The sequence below is a fragment of the Andrographis paniculata genome, unplaced genomic scaffold (assembly GCF_009805555.1).
Source record: "Andrographis paniculata isolate CXL003 unplaced genomic scaffold, ASM980555v1 Contig21END, whole genome shotgun sequence".
Classification (NCBI taxonomy): domain Eukaryota; kingdom Viridiplantae; phylum Streptophyta; class Magnoliopsida; order Lamiales; family Acanthaceae; genus Andrographis; species Andrographis paniculata.
Genome location: NW_026137502.1, coordinates 4,145,049 through 4,155,682, shown reverse-complemented (window position 1 = coordinate 4,155,682; position 10,634 = coordinate 4,145,049). Strand labels below are relative to the sequence as shown.

General features: G+C 31.8%; 2 protein-coding genes across 2 annotated transcripts; both read right to left on the bottom strand.

Moving 5' to 3' along the window:
* Window positions 1–1,095: 1,095 nt before the first annotated feature.
* On the bottom strand, window positions 1,096–3,192 carry LOC127245057 (uncharacterized). Its single transcript, XM_051265701.1, has one exon. The coding sequence runs from the start codon at window positions 3,190–3,192 to the stop codon at window positions 1,096–1,098; it is 2,097 nt and encodes a 698-aa protein (XP_051121658.1).
* A 1,350-nt stretch (window positions 3,193–4,542) lies between these two features.
* LOC127245055 (endoglucanase 23-like) lies at window positions 4,543–9,613 on the bottom strand. Its single transcript, XM_051265699.1, has 6 exons — window positions 9,245–9,613; window positions 8,261–8,353; window positions 7,366–7,533; window positions 6,795–6,912; window positions 6,478–6,626; window positions 4,543–4,872 (listed from the first exon to the last, which is right to left on the bottom strand). Exons 1-6 carry the CDS (start codon window positions 9,596–9,598, stop codon window positions 4,543–4,545), a joined length of 1,212 nt encoding a protein of 403 aa, XP_051121656.1. The 5' UTR covers window positions 9,599–9,613.
* Between the last annotated feature and the right edge of the window lie 1,021 nt (window positions 9,614–10,634).

Genomic DNA, 10,634 nt, shown 5'->3' with positions numbered 1-10,634 from the left:
ATGTTTGAATATTTAATTTTGTTTTTTTTTTTTAAATGGATAAATAGTTAAAATAAATAAATTAATATTCATTTAATCATCAAATTGTGTGCTCATTTAACTAGAAAAGAAAGTTAAGATTTTTTATTTTTTTTTACTTTTTAAGGTAAAATTTTTTTTAGAAAGAGTGATATTTTCTACTAAAAATAAATATAACAATAATAATAATAAAAAGAATAATTTAAATGAAAAATGAAATATAAGAATTTTTCATCTAAAAAATGCATTTCCTATGTATTTCGTTGGGTTTTTTTTTTTTTTTTATTTTATAGATATTATTGGAAAATAGTCCGAAAGAGACCAATTCTTCTGGGTAAATGCATAAAGATGCTATAAATTAGCTTCTTTGCTCCAAACATTATACAATATTTATTTTCTGAATGAAAATTTAAATGAATAGAATTAAATAGAATAATTTGAAAATTAAATGAATTCATGAGAAAAAAAAAAATATTTAAATAATACTATCAAATAAAGTTTGGAATTTAAATTAAATAAATTTAATTATTTTTTATTTTAAAAATATTGTAGAATATTTCTACAATTAATACGTAGTAAGTATGTGATAATTACAATCTTATATTCATGTAATAAATGCAAACAACAACGACAAATCAATAAATAATAGAGTACAACATGTTTGTTTACTAATTTGTACTTTAAAAATAATAATAAAAACTTCCATTTCCAATGCACACGAACATAAAATCTCTCGACTCAGTCCCCCATCTCTTTCGTATTGTACATTTAGTCCCCTATTTATGATCAAATATTACTTTTATTTTATATATTTCATTTGTTGTGCTTTGATCTAGCAATAAATTGTTTTTCTTGCCAAAACACAAGGAATGAAATATACAAAATAAAAACAATAATATTAATTATAAGATTAAATTTATAATTTTCCATTTCATCTCTATATTTTAGACATTCAACTTTTTTTCTTTTTTTTTTTTTTTTACATATTCGCATGCATCTACCGGGATCGAACCCAGGTTGAAGCCGTCAAACAGGGCTGTTTCACCCTGCTTTGAAATTCCCCAGACGGGACCCAAATTACGGCAATGGCATCGAACGATCGAAAACCTCGTCGAACATCTCGTTGTCATCGTTCCTCTCTTCCGAACACACCATCTCCCGTCTCCCGAGCTTCGCCTCCGCTGCGACGAGAACGAGCTTTTCGGCTATCGGGCAATTCCCCTGTCCGCGAAACCATCTCACGAATGACGGGTCCCACTCGATCCCACACGAGCATATCGCGTGGAGAAACAAGACCCGAACGGCGACCTTCCCGAGCGACTCGAACCCTTTAAGGCACGTGCTCCACACGAGCCGGCTACTCTGCGGGTTCGCCACCTTCATCTTCCCCGTCGTCGCGTCCCGACGCTTCACCTGCACGGCTTGTGCGTATAATGGGTCGAGACCGTCGGATTGCCACCTCGCGAGTTCGATCAACGCCATTCGAGCTTCGTCCCCCGAAAGCATTCGGGTCACGAGACGCTCGATGTCGTTCTCGTGCTCACTCGTCAAGAGATTGAACGGCGGGAGATAGTTCCCGCTCGCGACGTCTCTCACCAAGTTTAACGGATCGAGCACGAATGCGGCCGACCACACCGGGTGGTAGCATTTCCGAAACCGCTTCTCGACTATTTTATCGACCGGTCCTTCGACTATCCCGTGTTTCGAACACAATTCCTTCAATTTATCCTTCAACGCTTTCCAGATTGGAAAGCATTGCCCGATCATCGGTCTATCCATCTTGACCTCCTCACACGTCGATAAAATAAACTTCACCAGTGAATGAGTAGCCTCAACGTCGTTCCAGAATGCAACGTCGCGAATTATATCCGAGACGGATTTAAGCGAATCGTCAAAGACGGCGAAGTTAAGAGTTTGGGAACATGAGAGTATATCCTCTAACATTTCGACTAAATTATGCGAATTCTTCGATGCGTCGCACTTCGGAGAAGGGACTCTAACGAAGCGATGAACAAGCGCCTTTTCGAGATAATTCCGAATCTCCGGTCGAGAATTGATCACGTCCGCGACTTGTAGACACTTCTCGGCGACAGTTACAAACAATGGAAGCTCTCGATACAAGTCTTTGATCAAACTCGATAATCCGCGAAGAAGACACGGTACGTTAACCATCCATTGATTCTCGACCTCCAAGCTCTTCAACGCCGTCGCGAAATGCTTATCTGCCACAATCCCGATGCATCTCATCAGATTGTCGCCGGATACTCTCCGAACCGTCTCCCGCAATACCTCCTCCATGTATTGCTCCGGCAACGCTCCGCCGGAGCAATGCATGGCGCGGTGGAAGAGTCGCGTCCCGTTGGGTAGATTAATCGTGAAATTGACCAAATAGCCATTCCGATCATCGTCATTGGCATTGCTCCGACAACAGTCCAATGCGACTTGGAAGAATTCGGCGTCGTTGATTCGAGCTTCGGACTCCGTTCGAGCTCGATCATACCTCGATTCGAGGCGTGTTGTTGCGATATCGTGCCTCGACAATTCCGGCAATCCTAGGTGCCTTAAAAAGGCTTTGAACTTGAGATTTTCCAGGCTGGAGAATGCGACGGCGCCGCCGGATTCAAAGAACCAATCCGATAGGAGATCGACGGCGGCGGCGATTTGGTCGCCGGTAAGAACAGGGACAGGCAATGGTTTGGGGCTCTTGAGCTTCTTCACGCTGTCTTCCAGCAATGCTAATGGCTTCAAATCATCCTTTCCGCCGGACAATAGCGGCGGCGGCGGCGCCTCCTCCGCCGCGAAGTGGCGCGAATCGGAAGTGCGTTTCCGATGGGAGGAAGAGGAAGGAGAAGCCAGAGGGGGTAACGGCGGAATCGGATTCAAAATTAGGGCGGAATTAGGGCAATTGGCTCGCCGGAGATGCTCGGAAGCTGTTCGCGACGGATTTGAGGCGGAGAAGGCGGCGTCGCAGACGGTGCACCGGAGCTTGACGGATTTGGGGATTTTCGAATTAGGGTTTTTAATGAGTAGAGGCTCAAAGTGCTGCCAGTACCAGGCGCCTTTCCCTTTGCTGGCCTTCGCACGCAGCGCCACCAGTCGTTCGTACCTCTTGGTCACCGCCGACGCCGTTTCCGACGCCGTCGCATCTGCCGAAGGCTCCGGCGAAGTAGACATTGAGATCATGAGAACTGGAAATGGATTAATTGAGCTCGTGCGCCATTAATTTGTTGCATTGCGCGAGGAGCTCGTCGGAGTAATTTGGAGTGAATCGAGCTCGGCGGCGGCGGCAGAAGGATTGATGTGAGGACTGTGAGGGATTTGTGGAAATTAATTATTATTAATTGGGAGAGTTTGTTGGGTGACGAAGGAAGAAGACGATGATGGCGTGAATGATCGTTGTTACACGCGCCGGACAACGCGCGTGGGGAGAATCTACGGGTGAAAGCTGCAGATTCGTCAAGAGGTGGGCCATGGGTAAAGTAGCCAATCATATTTAACCTTATGGTCAACAACTGAAAGGTTCAAATAAAAATTATTGTTTTCTTTAAAAAAAATAAAAAATTCACAGAGTGTTATAATTTATTTTCTTTTTAAAATTATTAAATCAAATAATTATTTTGTATATTATATTAAAAATGTATTTTATACTTAAAATATAATATATATATTTTTTATTTTATCATTTTCATCAAATTTTATTTTAAAATATTTACTTTTTATTTCAAAAGAAAATAATTAAAAATAATACTAAAATATTTTTAATTTTTATATAAATTAAAAATATCATTACATATACAATTATAGAATAAGTCAAAAGTTAAAAAGTTTAAATCTTTTATACACTTCAACCAAGCACTAAAATATTACTACTCCCTCCGTCCTGTTGGAAGGATGACGTTTGCTTTTTGCACGTAGATTTTTGAATATTAGTATTGTATTGGATTGTAGTAAAAAAGACAAAAATACTCATATTAGTATGGTGTAATATAAAAGTAATGACATTTGTATAATATATTGTAAGTTGAGAGAGTATTTATTATGTTAAATAGGTAGTACAGTTACTAAATTAGGAAATGATAATCTTGTTTTGAGACGGACGAAAATGGTAATATTTCAATGGGACGGATAAAGTATTATTTTTTAATTTACTACAAAATTTCAAATAGCCCTTTTCAAAGAGAGTATTAGTATCCATTTATATCATATTTAAATAATTATTTAAATTTTATTTTTTATATTATATTAAAAATACATTTTATATTCAAAATGTAATATTAATAGCTATTTATATCGCATCAAACAAATATTAAAATTTAAATATATTTCTAAAATAATTCAAATCTAAAAATTATATCGACAGACAAAGAATAAACATAATTATTTGAATAATAAAAATAAAAGTAAGACACAAGTAAAAAAAAAAAGAATAAAAGTTGTTAAAGTCATTGCATTTATTCCTCAAAAAACTATATAAACGAATTAATGTTATTCATTTATTTCACGTAACACTTGTATAAACCATTTTCACTGGCGATTAAGTCCCTTGAAGAAAGCTAGGAGGCCGACAAGTGGCGCGTTAATATAGGTCGTCGGCTCCAATTTCCCGGGATCTTGTCGACTGTCTTCAAATTTGTCATTTTCATCGGGCCCTCCGACCACGGCTCCGGTCAGCCGGTTAGGGTTAGGTTTAGGACTCTGGTAAAAGGGCGTTCCATCCTTACATCTAATGGGCTTTGGATGCGAACGGATAGAAGGTAGAGAAGAGCCCCGATGATGTATGTGTTGTGGATAGTTTTTGCCGTATCCCACCATATATGATATCTTTAGCGGATTATTTCCCAAAATGTAATCGACCTGAAAAATCGAACATCTTCGCCATTATTGAAATTAAAATTAAAATTTATTGAGTTGTATACAGGGCGGATTCAAGTAGAAGACAGTGGTGGCACGTGCCACCAGTGATTTTATCACACTAAAAGAAATTTTTTATAATTAAATAATTGTGCTACCACTAAAAAGTTTGAGTGCCCCCACTTAAATGTCATTGTTATCCAAAAATATTTTAGTGAATTATTTAAAATTTAAACTGTCCTGAGTATCCAAATAATTAAAATTCAATTTAATGAAAATAATCAATTTATATTTTAAATATATATATATAATAGTATTATAATATTCTTTTTCTAAATCATTAATAATAATTTATTTTTATTAATATTAATATTATTATTTTAATATATCTATTGTGCCGCGACTAAATTTTTTTTTTATAGATCCGCCTCTGATTGTATATACATCAACAAATATGTGTGTAATAATATAGAGTAACTTGTACGAAGAAATTTAATCAAATAATAACATGCATTGGTTTCAAATGTATGACAAGTCTACTTTGAGTGATTATTTAGGATATTTAAAATTATTTTAATGATAAATCGTGATGAAAGATCATGTAATATATTAAATTTAATATTACCTCTATTCTATAAGTACATTATTTGTCTTTCACTATATAAAGTTAAAAATATTTTTATATTTGTATAAATTAATGTTTGTTATATTTGTATAATAAAATACTAACAGAAGTATTTTTGTCATTTTCTCTTCATTTTATGCTAATTATTGATATAATAATTAAGGTAAACTGTTTTTTTTTGTCCCGTAACTGGACCCCCTTATCGTTTTAGTCCTGTAAGTGGAGCTTGTCGCAAACTAGTCCCATAAGTGAAAAATTTTCGTTGTTTTAGTCCTCCGGCGTCGGAGACGCCCGCGTGGCTCGCCGGAGGTGAGGTGTCCGCCAGGTCAGTGACACATAGCGGACACGTGAATTTTTATTTTTTAAATTTTTTAAAAAAACTTATTTTTCATTTATTTTTAATTTTATTTGCAATTTTTTTATTTGGTCCAATTAAAAAAATTAAAAATAAATGAAAAAAATAAATAAATCCACGTGTCCGCCAGGTGTCGCTGACCTGGCGGGACACCTGGCGGACACGTCACATCTGGCGAGCCACGCGGGCGTCTCCGGCACGGAGGACTAAAACAGCGAAAAATTTTCACTTATGGGACTAGTTTGCGACAAGCTCCACTTACAGAACTAAAATTATAAAGGGATCTAATTATAAGACTAAAAAAAATAGTTTACAGAATAATTAATATATTCAAATATTTAATAATTAATATATTCAAATGTCTAAATACACAAAACTCATGGTACTAGACATATGTAGTATATCATTGCATACAATTATCACGATCTACACTCTTTCGTTATTTACTTCTATAAGTTTCACTAGTTATTTGTAATTTTAATCTTAATAGCTCATTTGATTCAGATAACATAAAATAAATGAGGAGCAAAATCTTGAATAAATGAGGATCAAAATCTTGAATAATTGAAACTTGAGAAATAAGATTATGACAACAAAAACTAAATTTATTGTAATATCGTATATTCACCTGAGTGTTTGCGAATTGTATTAAACTATCCGGAGGGATGACAACATTGCCGCAACGAATAACGTGATTTGTCTTTTTCACGTACAGAGCGTATGTTACCAAAACAAATGAATGAGCCGCTGTAACTTGCAACGAAACTAGAAGGCCGCCTGCATACAAAAGCACATATTTTTGTATTTTGAGTGAAAAGACAAAATTACTCTTATTATGGCTTATACTTAGTTTCAAGAAAATTTATTGAGTGGTATTTTATAAATACATTTGGATAAATAATAAAATGAATATTATATTTATGACGAATAACAAAATGTACATACCAGGAGAAATATGAGCATATCTGAAGGGAGATTGAGGCATAATGTTACAAATAAAGGCGTCAGCATAACCCACGAAATTAGGCGCCGACGAGTTTACCAAATGATTTTCCATCATGTACTGTCATGATATTTTGTGAAAAAAAAAATATATATTTAACGTTAGATATGACAATTTTGAGCTGATCCAAATGTTCGGTTCTTAAACCGTGCAGAGTTGAACTAGCTCATATTTTTTTTTATTTTTTTAAAAAGAAAAGAAGAAATTTTTTAATGTAGTTTATTAAAGTATCTTTTTAGATTTATATAATTATATTTTGTATAAGTTTTGTATTGAAAAATAAATTAATGCATGTAAATAACACCAAAGTTCCAAAAGTGTATACATAAATTAAGAATGATGTGATTGTTGTTTTTAATTATTGAAAACTGTAAAACTATTTTGAATAATTACAATATTGTTTGGTTGAATTGATTTCCTTATTATTATTTTTTAAATATGTTATAAGATTAAATGGTGTGTTTTAATTAATAATATATTAAGAATGATAAAATGTTTGAAAAGAAAATTTACCTGGGAAAGAATAATGTCGATTCCACCATGTTTTGCATCCCAACCGAATTGAAGAAGGAGGCGTTCATAATTTGGCTTAAAGTCCCCAAAGTTCTTAACAATGTAATTCCAGTACATTGAATTCTTCGTCGCTTTATTTAGCCAAGTTGCTGCCCACACCAGTTCGTCCTGCAACAATAATTAAAAAATAATATTCCTCCGTCTCATATATATATATATATATTTATTTATTTTTTAAAAATATTAGTATTATATTGAGATAAAATAAATATAAATGTAAAAAAATTAAATTAATCCTATTGGTATTGTATGATATAAACGTAATAATATTTGTGTAATATATTGTAAATTAGAAGGGTATTTGTAATGTTAAGTAGATAGTACAATTACTAAAAAAAAAAATGAATACCGTAGGACAGACCAAAATGAATAAATTATTAAGGGACGGAGGAAGTAGTAATAACAAATTAATTATTCTTTTTTTCGACATCATTTTTCAATTGATGTTGCTAAAAAATAATATTAATAAATACAAAATATTTTATACAAAAATTAAAATACCAAAATATCTATTATAAAAGATCAAAAAATCAAATTTAACTTAAAATAATACAATATATTTTATTTTTTGACAAAATTTCTTGTACCACACCTCAAAATTATTCTATTTAAAAATGTTGGACTCAATTTATTTCTAATAATTAACATTAAAGTAAAAAAAAAAAAAGATTAAAAAAAAAATAAAAATTACTAAGGATATGTTTCTTCTTATAAGTTCGAAACAAATTAATTTGATTTGAATTTGATATTAAAATAATGTATTATAAAATATTTTATAAAATTAAAATATATATTTTTTTTTAAAAAAATACAGAATAAAAATAATAATCAATACCTGATAGCTGTTATAATCGCAGTAAAAAGGGCAGACGCCATAGCCGATGCTATCGTTGTAAGAACCTCTGTGTGCGTCTGCAAATCTGAATACCTGCAAATATATTTATATATATATATATTGAGATATTAAAATAATTATTTTCAAATCATACATGTTTAATATTTTTAAAATTATTCCTTTCTGTCAGCATTTATCAATTTCAGCAATATATTTCTAAAATATACACATTACATATTTAATTTTCAATTAAAATATTACAGTACATTGCAAATTTTATATTCTATATAAAAATATTATATTTAATATTTATTTATATTACATAAAATATTTAATTTTATTCAATTTTGTATCATTTATAAAACTTTTCAAAACTTTATTGGAAGCACTTTTAAAATATATCTATTAATTTTGTTTTATAGGAAATTCATTTCTATCTTGAAAACTTATATGTACTCATGATTCCCAAATTTCAAAACATAAACAATAAAATATAAATTAAATTTCATAAATAAATCCCCTTTATCTTCATTTTTATTTATATTTTATAAAATTTAAAAAAATAATAATAATTCACGTGCTAGAATGTAATTGAATTTAATATGATTTTTTTTATAAAAAAAAAATAATTATAAATGGTACTCCTTCCATCCTACGTATCATGTCATATTTTTTATTTTCGTCCCGTCCACATATTATATTACTTTTTTTTAAAAAAAAATATTTTACTTTTTAATCATATTTTAAATTTTTATTAGATTAATTAGTTATATTAACTTAATCTATTACTATTTGTATTGTATTTTAATTAATTTTATCAATATATTTTTAATTATTTATTAATCAAATTTATTTTAAATTCTAGTGTCAACGATAACTCTAACACTATATCTTAAATGAAAAAAGTACTAAAATTTTTAAAAATATCTGTATAAACAAGATCGTATCTTAAAAAACATTAATAAAACATTTAGGTTACCGAACCTTCTCGGCCCTATCACGGAGGAGGCTAGAGTATGAGCGATCTCCGGCGTTCTCGAACACTATACTGGCGGCGGCCATGGCGGCCGCCATTTCACCGGAAACTTCCGAGCCGGGCTTTGTTTTCGTGACCGCGTAGACGGTCCGAGGAGTGTCCATGTCTTCGGGCCTTTCCCAACAATTGTGGTCGGCTTTGGGATCGCCGACCTGCGCATAAACAACGCCGGGCTTTGCTGTGCATTTTATAAAGAAATCCGTCGCCCACCGGAGGGCCTCCATGGCTAGTGGAAGATCACGGCCCATAACACCGCCGTATTCCAAAATGGACCACGCCAACATTGTTCCGGTGTACGCCATCGGAAAATGGAATTTTACGTTGTCGCCGGCGTCGTAGTATCCACCGACCAAGTCGACCTGTCAAATATATCACATTTAATATCTATTTTTCATCGAAAATAAACTATTAAAAATCTACTTTTATTTTTTAAAAAAAAAAAATCAAAAGAAAAGCAAATACATCCAATTTATTAAGCAATCTATAAATTTTTTTATATAAAAAATAATAATAAATGTTACTGTGTCTATATATATATATATGTTCGATTATCATTTTATCATATACTTTCTCCATTCACTTACAAAGTAAACATTTATTTTTGGCGCAGAGTTTAAGAAATAATAGTATTTTAATTCTAGTAATAGTATTTTAATTTTAGTAGATAGTTAAAAGTAGTGTAATGATATTTTTTGTCTTTACTTTTTAGTGTAAAAGTAATGATGCGATATAAAGTAAAAGTATTTGTGAAACAAATGAAGTATGTAATAAAATATTTATTTTGTAATTGGACGTCCTAAAATAGAAATATGTATACTTTCTAACTTGATAGAAAATAATTTTTTGCACGATCCTATATTTAGATATTGTAAATTATCTTTTTCACTTGTTTTTATTTTAAAATTTAGAACTTATGATTTTATGTGAAGTTTCTTTATTTTTAAGAGAAAGAAAAAATAAAAATCACAAGTAATAATAAGTGTGTTAATTTGATTATGATCTGAATTCAAAATTAATGTTATTCAATCTGTATAACTTTCAATAAAAATATATTAATTTTTAATAAAATATAATATCAAAATATTATTTAAATTAAAATTCAAATAAAAATATATGATCAAACTCAAGCCAAAATCAAACAAATTAGATAAGTTATAGTAATTTATAAGATCAAAACTTCACAATATAAAATTATATGATAAAAGTGATAATCGAACATCTGTTAAAAAAACAGACTTACGCCCTTGTATTTGCCGTCATTTAGACCGGAATCCTTCCGCCATTTGAGGCGTTGCGACGGCGGGATTTTCCCGGAGCGTTGGCCTTCGAAAAACAGTA